Source organism: Aphelocoma coerulescens, chromosome 23 (assembly GCF_041296385.1).
Source record: "Aphelocoma coerulescens isolate FSJ_1873_10779 chromosome 23, UR_Acoe_1.0, whole genome shotgun sequence".
Lineage (NCBI taxonomy): Eukaryota > Metazoa > Chordata > Aves > Passeriformes > Corvidae > Aphelocoma > Aphelocoma coerulescens.
In genome coordinates, this window is record NC_091036.1 from 2789999 (window position 1) to 2817383 (window position 27385).

At 39.0% G+C, this 27385-nt stretch overlaps 1 protein-coding gene across 4 annotated transcripts; it reads left to right on the top strand.

Annotated features, from left to right (window-relative positions):
• The first annotated feature begins 642 nt into the window (after positions 1-642).
• HNRNPR (heterogeneous nuclear ribonucleoprotein R) lies at positions 643-26666 on the top strand. 4 transcript variants are annotated; one of them, XM_069035859.1, is made up of 11 exons: positions 643-767; positions 6941-7109; positions 9388-9506; positions 9930-10037; positions 10582-10695; positions 18596-18772; positions 20695-20830; positions 21918-22123; positions 22813-22962; positions 25047-25168; positions 25365-26666. In XM_069035859.1, the coding sequence occupies exons 1-11, from the start codon at positions 693-695 to the stop codon at positions 25975-25977; spliced, it is 1989 nt and encodes a 662-aa protein (XP_068891960.1). In that variant the 5' UTR covers positions 643-692; the 3' UTR covers positions 25978-26666. The 4 variants fall into 4 exon arrangements, with proteins under 4 accessions (XP_068891960.1, XP_068891962.1, XP_068891963.1 ...); XM_069035861.1 differs by having other exon boundaries at positions 6944-7109; XM_069035863.1 differs by lacking the exon at positions 6941-7109 and having other exon boundaries at positions 645-767.
• The last annotated feature ends 719 nt before the right edge of the window (positions 26667-27385 follow it).

The window sequence follows — 27385 nt, forward strand, 5'->3', positions numbered from 1 at the left end:
TATGTATTTATTGTGACAAGTCTGCACTCATCGAGAGCCTGATCAAGAAAATCTGGTAAGCAGGCAAGTAAGACTTAATCACCGATTAATTACAGATTAGCAGCTGCAGAGCCCCGCACGCTAGCATCCTGAGATGAGCCTAACCCGCAGCTCCTGCAGCCGCATAGCTTCTCCTCCTTGCCTCGTGCCTGGAGGGCAACGCAGCCAGATCCAGTCCGGAGGCTCACACGAGGCACGGCTCGGAGAGCGCGACCACGGACAGACAGAGCTGCGTGCGGGGTCCTGGGCGCAGCGCGGGAACCAATGCCCGGCGGAGCCCCGGCTTCGGCTTCGGCCCCGGCTTCGGCTTCGACCCCGGCTTCTCCCCCTCAGCAAAGGCCCCGCCCCGGGCGCGCCGGGCGGAGCCGAGTGAAGTAGCCCCACACGCTCCCTTTGTTCGGGCCGCGAGAGGCGCTGCCCCTTTAAATGCCCCCAGTCTGGCCCTACCGGCGCGCCGGGTGGAAAGCGTTCCGTGATTGGTTACGGCGCCTCCCTCTCATTGGCCGCCGGGAGGAATGGCGCGTCCCGCCTCTCGCGCCTCATTGGTGCCGCCGGCTGCCCGTCCAGAGCGCGGGTTCCTGAGTGGGCGAAGCAGCGGTCCCTGGAAACAGTTCCGGGAAACCCCGCGTGCTGCCGGGGTCGCGCCGCCGTCCATGAGGAGAAGGAGGAGCGCGCGCCATTTGCCGTCGCTGCTTGGGCCCGAGCTGCGCCGCGTCGGCCCCGCTCCGGTGAGTGCTGGGGCCGCCCCACGGGGCGGGGGCGCTCTGCGGCCGCGCCGAGCCCTCCTGCATGGGCCCCGCGAGGGGACGGGAAGCGCGGGCTGCGGGTAGGCCCAGCGCGGGCGGGGACAGGCCCGGGGCGCTGGCGCGGCGGAGCGGAGCGGGGCGGGGGCCATCGCGGGGCCGCTCCGCGGGCTAGGCGGGCGGGCGCGGGCGCGGGAGTCGTGCTGGGGAGGGGCTGGGGGCGGGCCCGCCGGGTGGGGGGGCGGCCTGCTCCGCCCAGCCGTGCGGATCAGGGTTGCATGTGACGGGCGGCCGAGACGCGCTTTTCCCGGGCTGTGGGTCGGGTCGGTCCCTGCTCGGTCCCTCCGGGCTCTTTAAAGCCGCACCAGCCCCGGCGGCTGCGGCTGTGCCCGGTCTGCTCTGCCCGCGAGCACAGAAGAGTGCTCTCAGCAGCAAATGCGTCGCTGTCGCAGCGCGCCCTTAGATCTTAGGTAGCGCATAATGCGGTAGAGCCGGGAGGGACAGCTGCGCCCACCCGTAGCGCTCGGGTCTGCGCTTCGTACTTCCATTGTGAGAATGACGCTTGTCAAGTACTTAAAGGAGAAACTATCCAGGGTTTTGTTGTTAAGACTTAGTTTTTCTTAAATTAACTTTTGTCAAAAGCCTCTACTAAATCTTGAAGAGTTTTGCTTAAATGCGTCATTATTGCATATACTTTAAAAACAAGACTTTATTTACTCGGTCTGAGCAGCCTTGTTACCTGTCAGTATTTGAATATGCTACTTAAGTACATAAGCTGTGCTGGACTACTCTTTTTGAAACAGTGTGTTGGGTTTCTTTTCCCATGTATATGGCTCTAAAGGACCCCACCGGCACTTCGTGCTGCAAAGGACATTAATGCTCATGAAGCTGGTGCTTGGGTTTTTTGATTGGTTGCTTTTTTTCCTTTGAGACTACACTTTAGCACAGTTTTTTGTTGGTTTTCTTTTCTTGTAAAAGTAATCTAACCAGAACTTTGCATCTCGCAGTGTAAACTTTTTGTAACCTATGCAAAATGTAGTGTAAGCAGTATCTGCTTGATAATTTTGCATCCTTGAAATTGTATTCCCCACAAGCATTACGTTTCCTTGCCTCTAGTTTTTCTGTCTAGGTGAACACTATTGAAATAATACTTGAGTCTCCTGTTAACACTCAAGTTCCTAGTTCAGTCAAAAACCCGAATACTCCCTGCTTTGTTTGACAGACATCTGCAAAATTCTTTGAGGATAAATTCTTGAGAACAAAGCTCATTTTTGTTGAAGTGTTGCTTGGAACTGGAGTATCAGGAGTGGTGTTTAGTACAACCCAGACAACCAGATGAGGTATGATTTGCCAACTCCAGTGAGAAGTGAGCATGGCCATACTTTATGGTTTAGTTTAGCAAAACGTAGGAGCTATTGGTGCAATCATTGTTTTTTAATGGCACTGATGGGCACGTTGCTAACCTGCTGTGTTAAAGTCATCTCCCAGTCATAGTTGTGTGGGTACTGAAGCAGAGTTTGTTTTTCTGTGGGCTGTGCTGGTCCCTTGCTTAGCATCATACTGGAGGTTCTCAGATTTTTATTTCTTAAGGGGCTGTGGAGTGAGCAAGGCTGAGCTGGAGAGGTGAGGGTGCCAGCTGCATTTTGGCTTACAGGTAGCGAGAAATCCTGGCTACTGTGTAAAGGTCTTCAGGTTGTGATGGCTTCAATATAAATTTTCTTGTAATTCATGCTAGGAAACACTTAGCATATCATAGTTAAGTTCAGCATATCATAATCAAGCTATTAAAATGTACTTTCTGTGATTGAATAAGCTATGGTGCAAAAGAAATTACTATAATGCCTTCATGTACAGAATAAAAGGCCTGCTGTTTTGTACATGCCTTCATGTGCAGAAATGTTTCTGAACAAGTAAAGTTTTAATAAAACCTCATTTCAGTCTTTAAATGTGAATTCTTCTCCCCACTTGTATGTTTATCTTCCTGGCTTGACAAGAACCCTCTTGCAGCGTGAGGCATAACTGTAGGGACTGCATTTATTTTCTTGTGGTCAACTAAAATAACAAAAACAAACAAATGCCCCCCAAACTTCCTTTAGCGTTATTTTTAACATGGTTTAACTTAACTGCTTGACACAGATAATATATTGGTTAGGAGTAGTAACATAAGCAAGTGGAATTACTTTGGTGCAGAGTTTTTATGTATGCATTAGTTGGTTTCCTGTGCACCTGAGCTAAACAAGTTCCATTCCTGCATGAAACTAAGTTTTCAGCAGGAGCCCAAAAACAGTATTGGTGTATAATCACTGTGAAGTTGGTTATGATAGATTTAGATATTCTCCTTCTGCCAGATATTTTTTGTTCCTTCTCATTTAAGCTGTTCCTAAGCATGTTTTGAGTTAACTAGACTGAATTTATAATTAATTGGATGGAGTTATACTTAGACAGTCTGTAGGTGGCAACCTCTGTTAGAGTCATGGCATAAGATAAAGGGAATAGTAGCATCATGGCTGTTTAACCAGTGATTGTCAGATTGAGGCTGTGATCAGGTATCTCTTTTCAAGATGCCGTACACTGTCAGGATCAGATCTCTGTTAATTTTTTGTTTTCCAGAAAAATAACTAAATGAGCTGTTTGCATTACAAAACACTGGAAGCACCTGTAGTTTTAACTTCCTACTTCTCATATGAGAGCTTAGAAAAGGGACTAGTAATTTTGTAAATTACTCTTGAGATGCAGGAATTTTGGATGAAAGATAGTGAACAGCTAAAAACATGTTTTATATCATGAAGTACTTATGGTCTTCAGAAAAGCACTGTTTGCAACAACAGTGTGAAACTTGAAACAAGACCCTTCCCCATATGCACAGTTAGGAGGTGGTGAGGCTAGGTAACACCTTGGGTGCCAGTGAGAATTCTTCTTGCCTAGGTAAAATTGTCCCCAATGTCTATTTATTACTTCTGCTCATTTGGTAAGCATGGTTTTGTGTACACTGTTTTAAATTCATCCATTTCTGCATGTTTTAAAAGCAAATACGTATCCCATGTGTATTTATATACATAATTCTTTACTTATAATCCACCCTTGAAGTCTTTCCAATTCAACCAGTCTCCCTCTTTTCTAGATATTTTAATATCTAACTTAATGCAGATGAAAAACTGAGTGTATGCGGGTGCTCTTCTGCGTGGCCTGGTCTGTCATAGGCCGAGTCACATGGACACACTGTGCATGCAAACAGAGATATCACTCTCCTCTTTAAAATGCTTTTAATATTTTTTAGAGCAGAATAAAAATGTTTAAGTAATCATTGTGTGTTTTACTTACTAGATAAAATTTAGTTAAAAATATTTTTCTTGTTAGCTACAACTAGCTGATGTTACCTAGAGGGAGAGCTAAATAGTCTTTTTCAGCTATGACTTTCACCCACATATCTCTGCTGAACTCAAGAGTGAAGATTCAGTATTGTAAGAGATGCATTTTTGCTTGTTGGTGATTTCTGAGGAAGAAAAGTCAATTTAATCTCAGATTTCAGGCCAAACTGAATAAGCCATCAGAGGATCTGTTGCTATAACTGTGAAAAGAAATCTATGTCTTCTGGATGCTCTTGGTACCTGAATATTTTGGCATCTATGTCACTTCAGAATTTTCTACGGTATATTTCCTTAGGAAAACCTTTTAAATTAAGTTTGTGTGACGGGAAGTAGCTAAAATTTGAACACCCAAACTGAACATGCATTGCATTTGACTTTAGTTCTTTATGAAGATACTAATTCTTAAGCAAAAATAAACCATACAGCTCATGAATTACAAAGCTGAGTATTAATTTAAATTGCCTAAAAGCCTACTTAAAACAGCATTTGAGCTGTGGTGCTGTGTAGTAATCTGATTCTTAGGGGTTAGATATTGCTCCCCACACTGGTGTATGCTTGTGGTGAAGGCTGATATCTTTTCGTGCTGTGAATCTTGCCTGTCAGAAGTTTGAGTCACTGTACTCTAGAGGAGGTGTTTCTGTCTGGGTAAAGCATAGCTTATCAACCTTTTGTTTAGTTATAGGCAACACTGAAAAAAGTGTTAAAACTTTTGGGTATGTCACATTTGGAAGCTACTCTGGATTAACAAAAAACTGTCCTTGATTGTCGCCATAAACTCTTGTAGTTCAGAAGGTCCTAGTAATTGCACCAAGTAAATTTTCTGTATTTATGTGTTGCTATAGCCTCTCAGTTGTGGTTTGTTTGGCTTTTTTTTTGTGTGTGTGTGTGTGTACAGAGAAGACAGTATACGTGTAATGAAATTACTATATAAGGCAGTAGAAAGGTGAAATCAAAAATGCCCTCCTCTTTATTTTTTTTTAAGTGTCTCAGCTTGTGAGTTTTTGAGAAGAGGGGTTGAGCAAAGCATTTTTGGTGTAATTAAACCCCCTCTGCCCTGCACTGTTTCAAATTTGAGATCTTGCCGAGGCTATCTGGCAAGCAGACACGTAGCTGAGTTTTGCTTTCTGTGATATTTGTAACCTACAGAAAATTGATGTTCATTAGTGTTTTGATAGTTAATGCCTGTAAAGGGTCGGTAAGCATTATTGTAGCTTCAGGTAGCTTTTTTTTTTTTTTTCTTCCGTAATTAGGCAATAGTTGCTTTTAAGTAAAATGAATTGGTTAGAAAGTAATTTCTCTTTGTCAAGTAATAGAATGTGTGTGTGTGTGTATATATATATATATGCTGTGTAGCTACGGGAAACTTCCTTTCTTTTCCACTCTAATGGCTTAAAGAAGTGGCATCTGACAGAAACAGTGTGAGGCTGCTTTACATCTCTCTAAAATTGCCCGTCAAAATAATACAGCTTTAGTAAAATCATGACTGTCTGAAGAAAAATGATTGGGTTTTTTCCTTCCCTTCTTCTAGCTTTCAATCTTCATAGGATATCTTCCAGCCAGTTCATGAGCTGTAGTCTGGAAGGGCTGGGTGTACAAAGGACTGTTAGAGATGTGCTTGTGCTTGGAGACTTGTTTTGCAGCGTAGTAAATAGCTTGAGGCCTTAGCATTTTTTAAAAAACCTGTTCTTGAATCATCTTCATACCTGTATTCCAGTACTTAATTGCGTTGCTTCAACCATGCTGCACTGTCTACCTGGTTATCATTTCACTGCTGCTCATCGACTTCTGCCCTATCATTTAAAGCCTGAGGCTTGTTTCATTTCTGAACCTAACAGCTGATCATCCTTAATGTTCTCTGCTGGGTAGTTGAATTGTCTCTTGTCAGCCTTTTTATTTGAAAGCACTAAATATTAGCTGGCTGGCTAATTGAGAAATTGAAATAGTCTTTAATGAATTGGGCAAAGCCCACAGGAATTGTCTGAGAAGATAGTTGTGCATTTTTCAGTGCACATCAGCTTGTTAATTCTGAAAGCAAGTAGTTTTTTTAATATAAGAACTGAAGATGCTGCAGTCATGGCTTCCTTTTAAACCAATAAGATATATATTATTGAAATAGTAGCTGTGATTTGTACAGCTCCTATTTGAGGGAAACTGAAAGCATGGAAACTGTTGTGTTGCAGCTTCAAATGACAACGTGCATCAAAGTGCGATTTTTCTCTTTCTGTCCTCGAGTTCTGACAGCGTCGTGAGAAAGCATGTGGCTAGTCTTGTGCAGCATGTTGGGTTTGAAGGAAGACATGGCGACAAGCCAAGAAAGTGGAAATAAGTATTAACAAGAAACAAGTATTAACATTTTTATACCTTAAGCTACCCTGCAGGGTTATGTGTTCACTACATTTTAAATGATTGTTTTAAAAGTAGCAGAATGGGAAATGGAAATAGCACTAGATCTTCTGAGTCTTTGCTGAAGGATATTACTACCGTGTCCCCGTACATTCTAGCTGCTATGGTAACCAGTTAATGACAATCAGTAGATGAAGTTTAGCTATTGTTATGTACATGAAGTAAATTTTTTAAAAGTTATGTAAATTCTTCCATGTACATTTTCCACAATTTTAAGGGTTGTACTTTCTTTTGAAACTTAGATCAGCTGCATCCAAAAAGTATTAAATAAAACTTGATACAGGTGATTTTGCAGCATGTATACAAATTAGTTTAGATAAATCATGCATTGTCCTACAAACTAGTTATTTCTGGCTTATTGTAATATAGCTCCTGAATTTTTTCCAGCAGCATAATAAAATGGCTAATCAGGTGAATGGTAATGCGGTACAGTTAAAAGAAGAGGAAGAACCAATGGATACTTCCAGTGTAACTCACACAGAACACTACAAGACACTGATAGAGGCAGGCCTCCCACAGAAGGTGGCAGAGAGACTTGATGAAATATTTCAGACAGGTATAATATGCATTTCTTGTTTCTGATTGGTTATGAAAGTGAGGACATACCATTTTCAAATTTTTATAGATTAAGATTTAAAAATTCATTGTTTTTGATCTGTGTAGCTCTGAATGTTTTGCTACTTTGATTTCCCTAAAGGCAAATTGGGTTTGACATTGACTAATTACTTGACACATCCTTGGAGTTGTATGTGATATCTTAGTTGCTTTAGGGCACAGAGCACTAGTTTCTTAGACGTCAAATGAAGATGTATGTTTTCACATACTAAACTGTACTTTTTTTTTCTTCAATCCAAATCATCATTTTGCTTTTATGTTTCTACTGTCACTGTCACAGTGGTTCTAAAACACTCAAAGGCTGCATAGGTGACTTAGTGAGGGAAGCAACTAGCTTGTCTTGCCTGGGACTACATTTGAATTGAGTCTGCCTGTGGATTTTTTGTTCTCTCTAGTTCCGAGTGGACAGTTTAATCCATGTTGGTTATTACACTGAAGTGTTTAGCCTGACACTAACAAAGTTGAGGACTAAGCTATCTAGCAACTCGAGTAATACCTTGCTGGTAGCAAGCGGTCTCTGTAACTTGTAAAGAGGTTTCTTTATATACAGAGGTTTTCCTATTTTGTTTTTATAACCACCCTATTTTATCCTATAGACAGAAGCTTTCTTTTCCTTTTTAGAGTGTGTTCCGTGAACAGATTTACAAGAAGCAGTAGAACTGCTTTATGTGCTGATCTTGAATACCTGGGTGGCAAGATAACAGTTTTTGTTGAAAAGAGTTAAAATTACACTGATCAAATGAAGGCATTTCAAAACCAATACCTTATCAAGCCTCAGTGTGAAACTGGCTCATGTGGGTGATGTCTTTTGGAAGTCATTCACAGTGAGCTTTCTTCAAGCCTTTACCAGCTTTTATTGGCTTTAGAGAAGCACTTTCCAACCGTGGGTCATGATGACGTGCACTTGATGGTCTGAGAGAAGGTGTAAATAAATACCTGGGCAGAGGAACTCGTGGGGTTCTAACATGTGTTGCAGTTAGGTTGTGTTGTGAGGAGTTCTTAAGGAATTTTAAAGCTTTTCAGCCCAGAACCTGACTACCAAGTATAATTCCACTGCATGAGTAACCTGAAAAGATTTATTCACACTTCATTAATGCCACTGAAGTTTTTTGCATTGTGCAGGGGTTTGTCAGTTGAAGCAAACTACTTTTGGACACTTGAGCCAAATTTGGGTTTGAGTTTAGCAATTTTTTTTATCTGCTGAAGTCTTCCATGAAAGATACAGGTCCCTTCCAATATGCAGGATCACTTCTGAAATGTAGTCCTTGGGCTTGGCACTACTGTGCATTTTCAAAATCAAGTAGCAGTGAAATAATCTGTGTATTTTGGAGATCAAGCTGTTGCAAAGTGTGTGGAGTTTTTGGTATTTGTCCTAAATGTATGATTTTAAAAGTGTAAATCTCAGTCTATATGTCTGACTCCACAACTGATGCAAGTGCATTACAAAAGGAAAAAATTAACTTGTAAAGATCCTTAAAAAGAAAATGCTTCAGAACTGGTCCAATGTTTCTTGGGGGAGTCTGTGCCTGTAAAACTAACATTAGCTTTTTTGGGTACATAGCAGGGCTCAAAATAATAGCTTTTTGGATTCTGGCTCTTGGAACTGCATAGAGCAACAAAATGAGTTAAAAAACTCCAAACATTGTTTAAGATATACATGAAGTCCACTGACTCCTGCTTTTTTGAAGCTGGAGGAAAGAGTGAACAAATCATTTTTGCTTCCTAATATTTTGTGTGGTAGAGCTTCCTAGGTGTTTGATCATCAGTTGGGTAGCTCCTTTTTCCCATGCAATAGGATACCTGTAATGTTCACCTGTCAGTTTACTCTAGAACAGCTCAACTCAATAAAAGGAAGTGTGGAACTTAAAATGAGGGATAAACAAACAAAATTCAAATTATTAAAAGTGAGCCAGAGTTCATTGTTTCAGACCCTGGTGTGTAATACTGCTTTTATGCAGCAGATTGCATTCCTGAATGCTAGATAATTGTTACACATGGGCTATAATCTTGCACATCAGTTAGTGTTTAGGTATATACATTTTAATTTAACTTTTTCATTGTACTCATATTCTTTCATATACTTGTGTAGGAATATATAATTAAATGTATAATTCTGTTGATATGGAATGTAACTTTTTGACTTTAAAAGCAAACTGCATAGTTCTTAGTTTGTATGAAATTCTATAGAAATCTGTAACTTCTTTATCTTTAACTTTTAGGGTTGGTAGCTTATGTCGATCTTGATGAAAGAGCAATTGATGCTCTTAGGGAATTTAATGAAGAAGGAGCCCTCTCTGTATTACAGCAGTTTAAAGAAAGTGACCTGTCGCATGTACAGGTAAGGTGAGAGCTCCAGGAGCATGAGCACATAAGTATAACTAGTGTTCTGGCACTACTGGCAGGAGAGTTGTTACTTAGAAATTCATTGATGTTGCTGTATTCTTATATTTCAAACCCAAATAACAAGTCTGTCAAAAATTTCCTTAAATATGTAGGTATTTGAGCACAAAGCAAAAGCTCCCAGATAATAAAAATGCGTGCAATTGAGAAAATAGGTTAAAATGCTGTTTGGAGTCTGAGGACTTTCTCAACCTGACAAGTTTGTTCAATTAATTATTGTATTTTCCTGAAGGATTCTTTTGACATTTGATTTATTGCATTGACTTGAAGTAGTGACTTCGTGGTATGAAGTGTAAGATTCAGTGGGTTCCCAGGGCTTGTCATACACACAATTGAATTATTTTGTAAATTGTATCTACAGAACAAAAGTGCATTTTTATGTGGAGTTATGAAGACCTACAGGCAAAGAGAGAAACAAGGCAGCAAAGTACAGGAATCAACGAAGGGACCAGATGAAGCAAAGATTAAGGTAACACTGGTTTTTCTGTACTAGCTGATATATTACTTGTACGTAAACTGAATATGAACTTAAAAAGTATCAATACCACTTGGATAAGTATATTCACACTTGGCTTTAAAGAAATGTATGCATGATAGAGATTGTAAAGACAAGGGTTGTTGGGAATGCAGCTCTTTCTGATCACACAGTTGCCAAAATTTAAGCTCTATAAAAACATTGATATCTGTTTAAGAATTGTCTTAAGTTGTCCGGTGTTCTGGACTTCTTCTGGACATATAGAATGGAAAATAAGGGAAAAGACAAACAAGTTCTTTCCAGTGACCTTGTAATATTAAACAAATATTGCTGTTTATGATAGTTTTTTAGACCCACAAAACAATAGGGGTTTTTGTAGATTCTGTCTCTTCATATACACCTTATCAAGTAGGGCAAGGAGCAGGTAAAGAAATGCTTATCTTGGAATGCTTTTTTTGTTCAGTATATTTTAACCCACTGCCCTCTCCCTTGCAAGTAGTCTGAGGTTTGGTTTTTTGTTTGTTTTTTTTTTTTCCAGGCTTTGCTAGAGCGGACTGGTTACACTTTGGATGTAACTACAGGACAGAGGAAATATGGGGGACCTCCTCCAGATACTGTATATTCTGGTGTTCAGCCTGGCATTGGAACAGAGGTTGGTATATGCAGACTAAGCTGATAATTGCTTTGTATGCTTATGCAAACTCATAAATAGGAAATACTTGAAAATAACTATATTACAAATTTAATGTATTGTAGAGGAAAAGACTCTTCTATGTGTGTTTTAATCAGTCTTTCTTACTCCTCAGTATTCTGCAAAAGACAGAAAGATAGGTTAAAGTGGAGAAAAAAGAGGTGGAATATACTAAGAAAGGCTATGCAAAGTTTCTTAAAATTAAATCGTCAGACTTCATGGTTCACCCTAAAATTTATAGTCCATCGCTTGAAAAGTGACCATGGGTGCATGAGTAGGTAAACATGTTACTTGGAGGAATTTGACTATTTACAATAAATGAAATTTAAGCAACACTAGCTTCGTTTCATATAATGTGCTAAAAATACAGAAGACTTGGGTGTTGTATAAAGGTACTCACATAAAAGTTTTGAAGAGGACAGTTGAGATTGGTAGTAATTAAGGTTTTGTTTATTTGCTTTTGTTTCAATCTATATGAAAAAATCCTTGATGATTGCATGGACTGATAATGAAACTACCACAACTGCTACACTGAAAAGAGGCCATGTAGCTTCAGATTTTTGTTTTTGGTTTTTTTTCATTTCTGCATTTAGAAAGGTGACTTAGAGGTTGTTTACCAACTTAGTGGTGTTGCCGGTGATTATGTGATGTATAAAGTGTTAGTTGCACCATGTCTCACTGACATGAGGAAGCATCTTTTTACTTGAGAGGGTGGTCAGACATTGAACAGGCTTCCCAGAGAGCTGGTGGATGCCCCAGGTCTGTCAGGGTTTAGGAGCATTTGGACAGTACATTTAATAACATGATTTAGCTTTTGGTCAGCCCTGAAGTGGACAGGCCATTGGACTGGCTGATCACTGTAGGTCCCTTCCTACAGTGACCTACTCTCATGACTGAAAGTCTTTGACTACTGCTCTTAAGTATATTGTCCAGTGATGGTTTGTCTCTTTAGGAATTCGCCGGAAAGCCATAAATTTAGCTGCACTTTCATACGATGAAGAATATGTTTTTATATTTTTAAGTTTCCTGAAGCTAGAACAAGCAACTTGTGGAAACTCCCTTAATAGAAATACTTCTGCCTCGAATCAGCATTAGAAGCTATAGCAGACTCTAGCCAGCTAGTTCTAGAAATGATATTTCTACCAAATGAATGTATTGCTGGCATTTTGTTGGATTTAAGGACTGATTACTGACTTAGACAGGCTGTTTGGTTTGACAGCCTGAGATGCTGAACATGTTGCTGAAACTGGTGTATGCTCTATGAAATGTAGACTTTAGCTCCTGCTGTTGAGCTCTGAGGCATAGCGATAATTTTAAACAGGATCCTAGGATTTTGTGGTAGGTAGAGCATGTTTCCACATAAGTGATGAGATCATTGTGGGCACAGTGAGGTGGGTGGGGTTTTGTTTTTTGGTGGTGTTTTTTGTTTCCTCTTTTTTTTTTTCTTAAGCTTTTGAAGACCACTTCTCGTTCGTTTCCAACACTTCCAGTTATATAGTGGTGTATATGCCCCTTTTCCAGTGTCATGGATAAAACAAATTTTTAAAAGTATTCCTTTGGATTGTGACAGTGCATTCTTTGTATCTGAAACTTATTTAAATAATACTGAAGTGCTTGTAGCTTGTGTCAGCTCAGATATGTTGATGCAGAGCTGTCAGTCATGTGACAGTAATGGCAAACGTTTGGTTCTTGAGAACACCCAACTACTGTTACTGATTTGAAGAAGATGCATACTAGGTAGACTTCTTTCCCTGTAAGGTGCATCAGGTGTTTCTACTGTAAGTATTTGTACACCAACTAATTTTTAAAACATAAAGTGGAATTAATTGCATGTTAATTGTAGCTGTAGGTCTCAGGATGTAGGTGAACATCTTGAAAGCTAAAGCTACATTGTGCAATAAAGCTGAAGTATTAATAAATTGTGTTCTCGGTGGTCAGCATGTTGAACATTACCAGACTGGCACAGTGAACACTTGGCTGAAAGGATTAGGTGGATGAAGCAGTCCCATGTATTTTTTTTAAGTGGATGAGCTTTAAGAGCAGTGGGACTTTTTTGGAATGTGATTCTGTAATAAAAACAAAGTTACAGCTGTGCAAAAGGTTTTAAAGAAGAAAATAATGGCAATAGGGTTTGTTATATAATATTGAGTATTCCTTTTGCAGAAGGACTTGTTGCTTCACTGTAAGGTGTTTTGCTTATAGTGAGGTCCCATGATGTCAATACTTACTTTTTGGGGTGTTTATTGATGAGAATAAAAGCAGTTGTTTGGGTGTTTCCTTCTTTCATTACACTCACTTTGTCATTTGCATCTGTACACACTGAGAACTGCTTATCCTGAGGGGCTTGTGCAGTGCTCCTTTGTTCTGCTTAAAGTTTCTCTGCCTTTTCTTACCTCATGTTAAACCCGCTGTTCTTTTTAAAGTTAAAAGATAGTTGGAAGAGTTTCAAAGACTTTTTAAAAAAAATTCTTTTTCCTTCCAAAGGACCAAGTCTAGGCTGTAGGTATATTTGGAAATTTAAGATTATGATTGAACCTGTGCATTTTCCTAGCAAGCTGTGAGCAAACTTAGGTTTGGTTATGAAAATGCTTGAACTGTGTATTTCTTCACTTACCTATTCTTCAAGGTTTTAGTCCCTAGCAGATTGTTTTGTAATACATGCTCAACACTTTGAATACTCTGTCACACTGCTGCATGTCTGATACAGGAGTTCTTTTGGAGATTTTTCTATAAACCACCAGACTAGGTTTGAGAAAACGGTCAATCTCCTTACTGTCTTTCAGTTTATAGATAAGTTTTGCATTCTTTGAGATGCTGAAGCTCTTGCGTTTATTGTCTTAGAAGATGGTTAGAGGCATCACAGTAAGGATGATTTCTAAAGGGAATGTTCATACTCCATGAAGGAAAATGAATTTAGTGGTGGTGGTAAATAATTAGAATGAATCCTTGAACTGAAAGGTAATAACTGATGCGTGTACCTTCTCAAGCTCTCTGTAGGTCTGTGTGCTCTATGGTAACTGAGGTTTGTCATAGTCATGGTTTAACCCCAGCTGGCAACCAAGCCTCACACAGCTGCTTTCTCACTCCCCCTCAACCCTGTGGGATGGGGAGGAGAATCAGAAAAAGAAAAAAGTAGAAGTCATGAGTTGAGATAATAACAGTTAATAGTCAAAACAAAGTAAAATATAATAGTAATAAAGGAAGAGAGAGAAAAGAAGAAAACCCAAGAAAAACAAGTGATTCACAGCACAGTTGCTCACCATCTGCTGACTGATGCCCAGGCTGTCCCTGAGCTGCAAGTGGCCCCCACTTCTGAGTAGCTCCCCCAATTTCCGTATGGGGCATGATCTGTGGTGTGGAATATCTCTCTGGCCAGTTTGAGTCAGCTGTCCCACCATGTTTCCTCCCAGCTTTTTGTGCGCTTCCTCACTGGCAGAGCATGAGACCCCAGAAAAGTCTTTGACTTAGGGTACACACTACTCAGCAACAGTCAAAACATCAGCATGTCATCAGCATTATTCTCCTACTGACTCTAAAACACAGCCCTGTACTAGCTACTGAGGAAAAATTACCTCTATTTCAACCAAAATCAGAACAATCATTTCACTAAAGTGTATATGCAAGCAGTGCTGAAAAAAGAATTCTTTTGTATTTTTAAATTCAAATTTTTTATACAAAACTATGTAAAGTAGTCTTACTGTGGTTTAAATAAATCAGTTCTTCAGCAGCATTGGAGAATGCATAGATAACATCTACAGAACCATTTCAGTAACTTTTGAAATTAAGTGCAGTCATAATAAAAGACAGTGTAACAAGTGCTTCATTAAATTCAGTGACAGCAAGGAGGAGTTCAAGTGTATAAGAAAAAAGGAAATTTGGATGTAAGTGTACTACTAGTCAGGTATGATGAAGTTTTCATGCAAGCAAGGCAAGCATTCTGTGTTGCACTTGAATACCAAGTGGTAAACGCTGTCTGTTTATGGGGAATATTTAATTATTTAATGAGGTTGAGCTATATTTGCAAAGCAGTTTAAAATACAGTATTTTTCACTCCTGATCTTCAGTCTACCAACTGAGGAGCTTTTAGTTGTTAAATTCAGGAAAATTGAAGGATCCTTATTTCACAAAATCACTGAATAATTAAGAATGGAAAAGACCTCTGAGATCAAGTCTAATCCGTGACTGAACACCACCTTGTCAATTAGACCACGGGGCTGAATGCCATGTCTAGTCTTTCCTTAAACACCTCCAGGGATGGTGACTCCAGCACCTCCCTGGGCAGCTTGTTCCAATGTATATTCACCCCTTCTGTGAAAAAATTCTTCCTAGTGTCCAACCAAACTGCCGTGATTTATATTTATGTATATATGTGTGTATATAAATATATGTGTGTGTGTATATGTATACATGAAATTTTTCTGTCTTTTTAATTTAGAGGAGGGAAGCTCCCTCCCCCACAACATACATATGGCCTGTCCAGACTAGTTACACCAGAAATGAGGGAGGTGACTAATGTGGTACTTGATTTCCCCCCTTCACCTTTTGGTGTAAGCAAATATAATACTGTTTAAGACCTGATTTGAAGAACAGGAGGCTTCAGTGGTAACTGAAATGCCAGCGCTTTACCCCACAACAATAGGAATAGGGGAAAGTACTTGTCAAAATTATCACAGTGCAGCTAACATGAAGACATGTTTAGTACATGCAGCTAACAGTCATGTGTCATGAGTGATGGGTTGGTTTCATTTTTATTGAGGGGTATCCAGATAAAGTATGTTCTACTCCTAAAGTTTTGCGAGACTTCTGTTTCAGTATTTTTCAGTGATGTGAACTAAAATTTTGAAAATTCTGTAAATAGATTATTTGCCCATAATTGCTAAGGTGATGTTTAAGCTTAGCTATCGGTGTAAGAGCGTAGACTATACAAGATGGAGGAGTTCCCACATGTCCTTTTCAGAGCTGAGATTTACTGGGTAAGTATGTGGTAAACATCTTTGAATGTCATTATCAAGTCCAGAATTTTAGCTCTGTGAACATTAAGTTGGTATTACGTTTGCTCTCTGTGGATGCAGGGTCAGAATTTGTAACAAAAAAATCAAGTAAGGGTCGTAAGGCTAACCTGCAGTCTGGAAAATGCTATGTTACTAGAAGTGTTGGGGCAATTTAAACTGCTTTATCCACAATAAACGGAATGGGAAAAATTTGGTACTCGAAGAACTAATGTAGAAGCAGTGGTATACTAAATTCAAGAGTTGAAGTGGACACAGCTGATTTTAGTAAACAAATGGAATGTCGCTTCTGTACTGCAGGAATGGGAGGTTCAAAGGTTTGTGCACTGTGCTAGGATTTTGTCCACTTCTGTTATTTTTCTTTTAAAGGAAAGCTGTAGATTTGGATAAGATGAAGCAGTTGTGCAGCCTATGTTAAATAGCAGTTAAATCTGACATTTAGGAAAAATTGACTGCAAAGTATATGAAGAGGACTGTTGAAAGGGGAGAGTTTTTGAAGAATTTGTTGAACGCTGCAGTACACTTCTGTTAGCTTGCATTGACAACAGCAGAGGCTCAGTTGTTGAAATAACTGAAGGACACATCATCTTGAGTGCAGTAGTGGATTGCGCCCCTCAGTAATGCTTTGTAAAATTGTTCAGGAAACTGAAATTAGTTACAAAAAGCCTTAACTAAGAAAACTTCAGTCTTCTAAAATGGTAATAAAGAAGAAGTAAAATGGAGTACTTTGTACAAGTCCTTTAGGAAGCAAAACTGGAAAAAGTCAATCTAATGGTCAGTGATTACAAGAAGAACCCAGAAAAAATGCAATTGCATCCTTCTGAGACAAGGTCTCTTTTATTGTTTCATTAATAATGCCTGTTTCCAGAGTTTTTCCACAGTACTCATGTAGAAGTGAAAAACGAAACAAGACATCTGATACTGCGTTCTTTGGTATTTCAGAACTTTAATCAAGCTATCAACATATCTAAAAAAAATCCTGTTGCAGATGTTTCTTCTGACCCATGGAAGATGTTCACCTAGTGTTTAGTATTGTTCTTGTACATACTAAGTATACAGGCTCAAAGCAAATTCCCCTACATGTGAATTTCTCCCACAGTTACCTAGTTCTTACTTTATAAATGGAAGTTACTATAGGATGTAGGTCAGATGTGAATATCTTCCAAGTTAAATCCTTAATTCTGTTTCTCATACTAGCTTCTAGAGTGTATTTCCTGAACTGAACTGTAGTCACAGTCTTGTGAAATTGCCAGGTATAAAAGGTTGTAAAGAGTGAGCCAAAGAGGCTGCAGAGAAAGTAGAACACAGAAGCTTTCAGGATGGTAAATTTTTGGTAACTTGCTGACAAAATGGACTTTGTATTTGGATTAAGATTCTTTTCTTTTCCTTAAACGTTCTGTTTTGGTGAGTCGCCTTTGGTTTGTGCTGGAAACAGATGCATCTGAACCAAAGAATTTAATGTGGACTTTTTAAAACCAGTTGGAGTTTGTAGCAAGTTCAGTTGACAGTTTCACTGACTTAGGAGCAAGTTGTAGTTCTTGTCTTGTGTGCTTCCCTAATGGTATCAGGTTTTGTCTTTAAAAGCTGCAAATGAGTTAGAATTAAGTGTTCTAGAAGTAATGACAATGTAAGTACCTATCTAGAGGAATACCTTAAGCTTTCTAGGGAGATAGCAGGGAAAATCTTATGGCTCTGCCATTAAACTTTCAGTTAGCGTGATAAATCAGTTCCTTTCTTTTCTCCCTAATAAGTAATGTTCAGTCAGCATTCACAGTTAACTGAGAGAGGCTAAGCTTTTTAGAAATGTTCTGGAAACTGAATTTCAGGAATATCTGCATAACATGAAACATCCAGAAGTTCTGCCTTGTTCCGTGTTTTTCAAATTAGTCATATTCTCCTCATGGGTTTGTTATTTTGGTGCCTACATGGGCATGCTGAATGTCCTTAGTTCTGAAACTCTGCTATGCCTTCAGTGCGAGATACAATTATGGCAAGGCGTTACTGAGAAAGCATTGACTTATGGCTTTTTTTACTACAAAAAATGTTTGAAGTTAAAATAAATGTATTTTGATTTTAATGGGTATTTGGAATGTTTTGTTTGTATTAACATGGAAGAGGTTTTGAGAATTCAGAGGAGAGCTACAGTGATTAAACAACTGGGGGGGGATCTTTCTAGGGAGACCTCAGCTAAAGAGATTAATTCCGTAACAAAAATTATCCCAAGTTAATTGTAAGGAACAAAACCACAAGAACTCACAGGTTTGCTTAAATAAATACTAAACATTCAGTTGGTGGAAGCTGCAACAAATACATATGAGAAACAAGACTACAGTATATATTAAAAGTGGAAAATGTACATCAAGCAATTAAAAGGAAATTATTATTATTTATTATTATTTATTATTAAATTATTTTTCCATCTCTGTAGCTTTCTAAGGAGGATTAATTTACAGAGTGAATTGAAAATAAATACTGCAAGAGCAAGGAAGTGCTTGGCCCGCTTTAACATATGATACCTAACTAGATAGTCTGTAAGGTCTTAGTTTTTAACTGCCAAAATTAAAACCAGGTAAGAACCATTTATCTCTTCAGCAGGGGAAATTCACAACCTCTTCAATATAAATAACAAACCCAGATTTTCTGTGTGTAAAACCTTTTACAAACGGCAGGAGGGTTAGAAGAGTTGGGACATACAATAATATTGGCTGCTGTGAAGGCTGCAGTGATGAGTGCAATGTTTCTGCTCTGCTGGTTTATCTGCATTGTTCTTCCTTTCCTAGGAATTTTCAAGCATTAAAAAGAAGCTTGTATTTCTGAAAAAGCTTTATTTCAGGTGTCCTCTTCCTTTTTAGGTTTTTGTTGGTAAAATTCCCCGAGACCTTTATGAAGATGAATTGGTACCACTCTTTGAGAAAGCTGGTCCAATTTGGGATCTGCGTCTCATGATGGATCCTCTTTCTGGTCAAAACAGAGGTTACGCTTTCATTACCTTTTGTAGTAAAGATGCAGCACAAGAAGCAGTCAAACTGGTGAGTTAACTTACTTCCAGACAAGTCAAAACGAAGTAAGCAGCCAACATGTTGGTAATTTCTTAAGTAATGAATTCTTTAAAGCATCTAATGACAGGCTCAGAATTTTACTTTCTTAAAAATTGCCTCCTGATTTCATTTAGTAAGTACAGATACTTACCTTAGAAGACTTTTATCTGCTGTACCTTATGCAGCCTGTCAGAGTACTTAGGTGATTGTTAGGAGCCTACTTGATTCCAGCTGGAAAATACATTTTTTAAGCTTCAATGTGTTTTAAGTTTCATCACCCTTTCTGCTCTGAAGAGCTAATTGGAGATGCTTTGTTTAGCTGCTGCTGCCATGGAGGAGGTCTCTGAATTAGTTCCTTTGGTTGTTTACAGTGGCCTTTTGTTCTTTCCAGTGGCAGTCATGCAGTCTGCTCACTGCTGGAAAGCTGACATGCATGCACCTAGGCAGTTTGGGAAGGGACACAGAGCAATCCCTAGGGGGTTAAAGGGAGAGACAGCAGTCTGATTGGGGCCTTGCCTCTCCCTGAGAGGAAGATGTAGAATTGGGCAGATCAGGGTGTTATCTCCAAAGATTTTGGGTGTGGCTATGAAATACTGTGTGTACTTTGAACCAAAACAGGTGAAATGTCTAATCTCATTTGCCTTAGTGGAATTCAGCTGATCCTGAATGAGGGATGAGGAAGAGGGGTAAAATCTGAACACCTTAGTTAAGTTGGTGGGGGCAGGGAAACCTGAAACCTGGAAAAACTTAAAAGCGGTTAAAACTATATGGGCCTTCTCCTTGTGTTTGTAGGGCACCAGTGGGAATGGGATTAATTGTAAGCAAAATGGCTTTGCATAAGATACAATGTGAAAAGCAGATTAATGTTAATAAGTTCATGGCACCAGAACAAAAAGTTTTACTGTGTTAGGAATCACTTTAGTATGTGAAGCAAAATTCTGAAATGCTTTTGTCTTCTTTGAGGTGATCTTGTTTGATAGTCTGTGGTACCTTAACATTTTTCTAGTTCTTCTGGAATATGAAGAATATTCCTGAAGGTATTGCTGTCATTTGTAGGGCTCTGTCTCAGCTAGGGTTAGAATGGCTAAAAACCTGCTTTTAAAGAATTGCATGAGATTTTCAGAAGCTGGCTGATGATGAAACATCCATTCTCTTCTGCTGTATTTGAAAATTCTGACTAAAATAAAAAACCAAAACTGTCTGTCTTGGATTTTTTTTTTAAAGGCTGAATTCTTGTACCTTTAAAGACCTGTTGGAAGTCTCGGTGTTCAGAGTAATCCAGCTGTGGGTGCAGGCGTGAAGCAGTGGGCTAAATTTTTTTTTAATGGAAGTTTTAAATCTTGACAGTAAAATTTTTTTAATCTTATCATGTACAAAGTCAAAAACATGCCTGCTGTTGGGGGTGGGGTAGAAGCCAGGTCACAGACTGATTTAGACTGTTGATTATCTCAGCAAACCTTCTCAGTGTTCAAAGCTGTCCAAGGAAAGAGGAAGAACTCACAGTATCTTTAATGACATGTATTTGCTTACTGATAACAGCAGCAGCAGTTGACTGACAGCAGAGGAAGCAGTAACCAGTTGCTAGAAAGATCTTTCAAGTCTGAGATAAACAGTAGGTGAATAAATTTATGCCATGCAATTTGTGTATGTCCCATGTTCCTTTTACTGCAGTTTTTTTGTAGCTTTCCATTCAACAGGACTTCTGAAGTTTGTGGAAATCCTAAGCTTGGCACTGTTCTTCCAAGTGAATGCCAACACAAAAACAGCTGTTCTAGGAATTCTCTTGCAATGCCAATTAAACATGCTATGTATAAAAGTAGTAGATGATGAAGAAAATACCTGATTTTATGATTTGGGGATATTTTTGTACATAGTATTGTGCATAAAGCAAATCAATGGCTTTGTTTTTTCAGTGTGACAACTATGAAATCCGTCCTGGAAAGCACCTTGGAGTATGCATCTCTGTGGCAAACAACAGGTTATTTGTTGGGTCAATTCCAAAGAACAAAACTAAGGAAAACATATTGGAAGAGTTTGGTAAAGTCACAGGTAAGACTGAATGAGTCCCAGAATACCATTCAGTCTCTGTTTTGTAGGTCTAGTTGTTTGATGGATGTGTTCAGGTATCATTTAAACTATTTTCAAGTTGGATTCCAAATTTGATTTTGTTAGAAATTTTACTATGTATTATATCTTAAGGTGGACTGTAAAGCAACTTGTGTTTTAGTGATTGTTAAATGAATGATGATGTAACTTTACAATTAGAGATGGAAACAGCTCAAAGGGACTCAGAAAAAACAGCACAAATGAACTCAGAAAAAAACAATAGGTCCCAATTCTGTTACCTGTTCTAGCTTTCTGTTGAAGGCTCTGTGTTTGTTACTGGATCTACAGGACGTTCTGCTGTCAACATGAAGTTTTTTGGGGAGCCTGAAACAAATGTATTCCTGAGCAGTGAAGGGGAGGAGGGAATACTGAATTGGTTTAGAGGGAATATTATTACAGCAATAGTTAATGACAGACTAATTTTTGTCCCAGTTTTTCAGCATTCTCCAGTATGTGCAGCAAGTAGGAAGAAGAGAAGTCAGCTCATCACTGAAAGGGTGCTTCTGCCTTAGATAAGAGATTGAGTCACTTGCTCTTGTTCCTGTAGGAGAGCTTTAACCTCCTGCTTATTTTTTAGGGTTGCTATTTATAAGTACTTCAGGGAAGTGGTGAAAACAGAAGGTGAATATTCATTTAGTTCTCTCTCCTCTTTTTGGAGAGATGTGGAAGATGTTCCTTCTGGGTTCCCCAGGAGGCAGGGGGGAGGTCATGTGTTAGTGCTGGCTGCCTTTCAAAGATGTAAAAATGATTTTAAAAGTATAGAAAACTTAAACAGTGTGAGTTGCTGAGGTTGATGTTTTACGGAGCCTAATTGTGAGGTAAGTTTGTTCTGGAGAATTTCACTTGCTAGGTGACCTGTTTCTGGGTAAATTGGATGGATATCTGCTATTTGTTTTGCTTTTCTTGTGCTCCCACCCCCTTTCAGGTGTAAAATTCAAATTAATTGCAAAACACAAGTGAAGGCATTTTAGAGTAGACTGTAGATTTTTCCTTTCCTTTTGAAGCTCAGTACTAAAGATCTGTTTTTCAGAGGGTTTGGTGGATGTAATTTTGTATCATCAACCTGATGATAAAAAGAAGAATCGAGGATTCTGCTTCTTGGAATATGAGGATCACAAGTCAGCAGCACAAGCTCGCCGACGCCTGATGAGTGGGAAAGTAAAAGTCTGGGGAAATGTTGTTACAGTGGAATGGGCTGATCCAGTAGAGGAACCTGATCCAGAAGTCATGGCAAAGGTTAGTAAAGACTTTGCTGGATGCTCGTGTGCTTTGTGAGGAATTTCTTTATGCCATAGTGACAAAGATTTGTTCCAGCTGAGCAAGGCTAGTTTTGAGGCACAAAAATCTATTAGAGGGCATTTTCACTGTAAGCTATGCAAATGGTGTGGTCTGAGCACTGCAGATGAGTTGCCATTGGAAGACATTGGAAACGTGCTGTTACTAACTACTGTTAACATATAAACTAGTAGTATGCAGGATTATCCTGCTGGATTGACACATCAGGCTGTGCATTTTCTGCTTTAGCTATAATCAATACCTGGTAGGTATTGTGTAAAACTATTTTCCAAAGTGAGATGAAGGAGAAGTTCAGCATGGGGAATGATGTGCACTTTATCCCAGTGATTTGGGGTAACTCTTTGCTGTCCTTGAAGTCTGTTACTAAAATTTTGCTGGGATTTGTAGCATCCCAGAAGCAGGAAATCAAAGTTGGATGTTCTGGTTATGGAAGGGAACTGTGGAAGGAGAGAAGTTGTAGAAACTTCAAGGCACTTTAAAAAAAAAAGAACAACCAAACAGATACAGAATTAGTAAAGTTACCCAAATTTCTTAATGCAACAAAAAAGAGAGTAATATCTTACTAGTTGGTAGTTTTCTTTGAGGTTTGCCTTTCAAATATTACAGCTTTGTTCTAATTTTTTCACCAGGTAAAAGTTTTATTTGTAAGAAACTTGGCCACTACTGTGACAGAAGAAATTCTAGAGAAATCCTTTTCTGAATTTGGAAAGCTGGAAAGAGTAAAGAAGTTGAAGGATTATGCTTTTGTTCATTTTGAGGACAGAGGTGCAGCAGTGAAGGTAAGTTGACTATTCTTTCCTAGCTAAGTTGATGAGAGTACTTTATTTTGTATGAATGGTTTTAAGAAATTTATTTATAGTAAATGCCCTGATAAGACAAACTGTAGAGCCCATTTAATAAGATTTCCATTGTGAGAATTTTAACGCTAATAATTCTGTTCCTATGATTTCAGTAGCTAGGAGGATGTGAAACTTGAAAGGACAAAACTGTAGCAAGTTAACAAGTAGACTGGAAAAGAGGTGTAGAGCAATGCAGGAGAGTCTAGAGAAGAGGAAAAAAAAAAGATCAACCTAGACAATTTTTCTGAGGAAACACTGGCAGAAGGTATCAGTTGTCTCTCAAAGACCCCTATTTAAAGGCCATGTGTAGTTTTGGAGTGACAAAAGTATCAAATAGAAAGTGAGAGGTAATTAAAAAATGCTTTGTGAAGGAGAGGAGAATGGTGTTGGCAACTCTTAATGCATTACCTGTTTTTAACTGCGTATACTCAAGGTTTCTTCTCAATGACTCCTTAAGTATTGAAGATCATTATTGTAAGCTTCAAAGTTCTCTTCATGTCCATGAGCTGTTGAGAAGGTTATTAATATCTGTTGTCTGTGCTTCAGTGTATTGAATTCTGTAAAAATTACTCCTTCTGTTTTTTAAATCCATTATTCATGGGGGGAAGAAGGAGAGTAGGAAACGTTTCTTGCATCTGGGAGTCTTGAAGCAGATATATTGTATGTGGTGTATGTGGGTACGTGGACAGTTCAAAGGCTCTGTACTCAATCTTCCTATTAATGATGATTTTATAGCCATTTAATTTCTTAGGATTTTATTATGCATGAGATTAGGTTTTAGAATACTCTTGAGTATGGCTTTAGGATGAGTGTCACTCATATTTACTGAGGTTGGTTTGGATAAGTTTAGACCATGTCTGAGGGAGGACAAGAAATTGTTGAAACAAAGGGTAAGTCAGCAACACCTCTGGATGTGGTTTTCTGTAGTATGTCTGTAAACACTATCCATCCCCTTCCCAGTACAGCTACCTACTAAATGCTCTGTTAGATTTCAGCAACTGGAAACTTGTAGCAGTTGAGAAAAAGACAGATCAGATGCATCACTAATGCTCATCTCAAGCTAGAAACTACCACATATAGCCCATGTGACTGCTTCATAGCCACTAAATTGGCTTATGAACTTCGTGAGATATTTTTATGTATGGGCATGTTTTGGTTTTCAATGAGATTGTTATGGTATTTATGTGTGGAACGCATGAAACTGGCTCATTGATTCTAGTGTCTACTGATTTTCATACCTTCTTGGAAATATATCGCCATAATTGCTAATGCTTTTGAGGCATGTAGCTGTACAGACACCTAACATCTTCACTAATACAAATATTAATAATCAAAAATGTTTAATGCAAAGCAGATAACTCCAAGTAAGGAATTGGGGGATGTAGTCTTAATTGTACTCTCTGTCTATTTGTATTAAGTTCTCTTTGTGGGTGCTTTTGATAGCAAAAAATTGCACATTAATTTTCTGGAGGATTCGGGCCTTGCTTGATGAGATCACCAAGTTTTAGTAACCTTTTTTGTTTTTTTCTCCTCAAGTACGTATCCTCAGAACTACTTGATTTTCTTAGTCACTTGACTCCCATTCAGCTACCTGGAAAACCCAAATGTAACAATTCTTTCCCTTGTGTGCACGTGTTCTACCAGGCTTGTAAGTGCAGTGAGTGCTTATGTCAGTATGAGTAGTGAGAACTTGCGTATTTTTGAAAGGTTTCTAGGAGGTACAGGAACACAAAAACTGATGGTGTTATGTCTGACTTTTTAAAGATAATGCTTAATATGTTTTAATCCTCTTTTTTTACCTTATGATATAAAGAACATATTTTTTAAAAAAAATACTGCTTCCCTGTAACTGGTGAAGAAAGTGGGACTTGAAAAAGTCATGTGTAACATTCTGTTTATGTAGCGCAAAGCACATTGCACAGCTCAGCCTGGAGCAGCCCAACCCTCTGGTTTCTTGCAGTAAGTTTTAGTTTCCTTTTGAATGGAAAAAAAATTTAGTTATTTTTCTTTTAATTTTTGTACAGGCTATGAATGAAATGAATGGGAAAGAGATAGAAGGGGAAGAAATTGAAATAGTGTTAGCAAAGCCACCGGATAAGAAAAGGAAAGAACGTCAGGCTGCCAGACAGGCCTCTCGGAGCACTGCGTGAGTGTCACCCTTGCACTGTGGTAATGCTGCAGAGTGAAGTTGTGCTGTGAAACAGGGGCTGGTTTAGAAGAACCTGAATGACTTGACTTAACTTTTCTCTGTGTTGTGCATTGTTAATCAACAAGGGCAAATGTATACTTTATTTTGGGTTGCTTTTGGAGATAAATAATTCTGTGTTTCTTTTTCTTACTAGGTATGAAGACTATTATTACTACCCTCCACCTCGCATGCCACCTCCTATTAGAGGCCGAGGCCGTGGAGGGAGAGGTGGATATGGCTATCCCCCAGATTACTATGGCTATGAAGATTATTACGATGATTACTATGGTTATGACTATCATGACTACCGTGGTGGCTATGAAGATCCCTATTACGGCTATGATGATGGCTATGCTATAAGAGGAAGAGGAGGAGGAGGAAGGGGTGGGAGAGGTGCCCCTCCACCACCTAGGGGGCGGGGAGCACCACCACCAAGAGGTAGAGCTGGCTACTCACAGAGGGGGGCACCCATGGGACCGCCGAGAGGAGCCAGGGGGGGGAGAGGGGGCCCTGCGCAGCAGCAGAGAGGACGCGGTGCTCGTGGAGCCAGGGGCAACCGTGGGGGCAACGTAGGAGGCAAGAGAAAGGCAGATGGGTACAACCAACCTGATTCCAAGCGCCGTCAGACCAACAACCAGCAGAATTGGGGCTCCCAACCCATCGCTCAGCAGCCGCTCCAGCAAGGTGGTGACTATGCCGGTAACTATGGTTACAATAATGACAACCAGGAATTTTATCAGGATACTTATGGGCAACAGTGGAAGTAGACAAGTGAGGAGGGATTGAGAATATTGGAAACATAGAATTGGCTATAGCTCTACATCTTTCAAAAAAAAAAATTGGCTTAATGTTTCATCCTTCAGTAGCGATTGGCTGCCATTTGTATTGGGCTGAAGAATCATTCTATTGTGTATATACTCGAGTCTCTTAGTTTTCTTTCTTCATAAATGCACTTGGACATTACTGGGCTTGCAGAATTCCTGAACTCCATATGGGGTTTCAGTGCTTTTATCATTTTAGGCTTCATTTTAGCAGTTTAAAAGCAGGAATGGCACACTGTTCAATCATGATTTTGCAGAACCTCTGGTTTTGGACAGTTTCTTTTTTTTTTTTTCTTTTTTTTTCTTTTTTTTTTTGGATTTGGGATAGACTACATAGGAGTATGCTGTACATAAAAGTAAAAGCTAGTGCTTTGTCTTAGTAGTTTTAAGAAATTACAACAAATTAAGTTTTCTTGTATTGAAAATAACATGATTGTATGTTTTGCATTCCTAGAAGTAGGTTAACTGTGTTTTTAAATTGTTATAACTTCACACCTTTTTGAAAATCTGCCCTACAAAATTTGTTTGGCTTAAAACGTCAAAGCCGTGGCAATTTGTTCCTTGATGTGATTGTATTTCCAATTTCTTGTTCATGTAAGATTTCAATAAAACCTAAAAATCTATTCAAAACATTACCTATTTCAAATTCAATTGTGTCCTAAAACATTATTTCATTGGTAATTCTTGTGAAAAATATTGTTTTCAAAGTATAACTGCCTATGTGAGTGATCAAATTTATGCAAAATTTCCTGTGCTTTCCAACATGTAGCACTGTGGACATCAGACTGAAAACTAGGAGAAATTACAGACAGCCCAAAAGACACTCACTGTTTAATTGCTGTTCAATAATATATCAGCATCTAATTTTGAAACTTTTTTTTTCCTATTTAAAAGTGTTGAATTGTATCCAAGCATTCACAGAGATCTAATCTAAATCTAGTCTTCTAATGTATTGTGGAGAAGGGAGCAGATCCTACAATGGTGTTAATTTTGTTCCTTTGATGATGTCCTGTGGAGTCCCTGTGGAGGCTGTTCTGGTAGGATCCAGCCTTATTGTATAATTGAGCGTACAAACACACAGGGAAATTTATTTTGATCTCAAGCATCTTAGTCTAATCTAAAATAATATTTGACTAGGAATGAAAATTACAAATTGGGTGCTGTGGCACGCTAAACTAACTTCTTGCTATGGAAAACACCAACATACTCACCAGATTCTGCTTATTTCTATCTTGACATTTTAATTTGATGTTCTGCCATGATGAACAATTTGCCTTAGAATTCTCCTGCCTTATAATAAAGGCTGTTAAAAAGTTTAAGACATTATCTTTTGAGGGCATTGCTAGCTACATTA

Excerpts from the sequence above, each read along its gene's own strand:
- HNRNPR (XM_069035859.1), top strand. The coding sequence starts at position 693 with ATGAGGAGAAGGAGGAGCGCGCGCCATTTGCCGTCGCTGCTTGGGCCC. Across the intron at positions 10,696-18,595 it reads AGCCTGGCATTGGAACAGAG|GTTTTTGTTGGTAAAATTCC; the intron begins GTTGGTATATGC and ends CTTCCTTTTTAG. Across the intron at positions 25,169-25,364 it reads CAGGCCTCTCGGAGCACTGC|GTATGAAGACTATTATTACT; the intron begins GTGAGTGTCACC and ends TTTTCTTACTAG.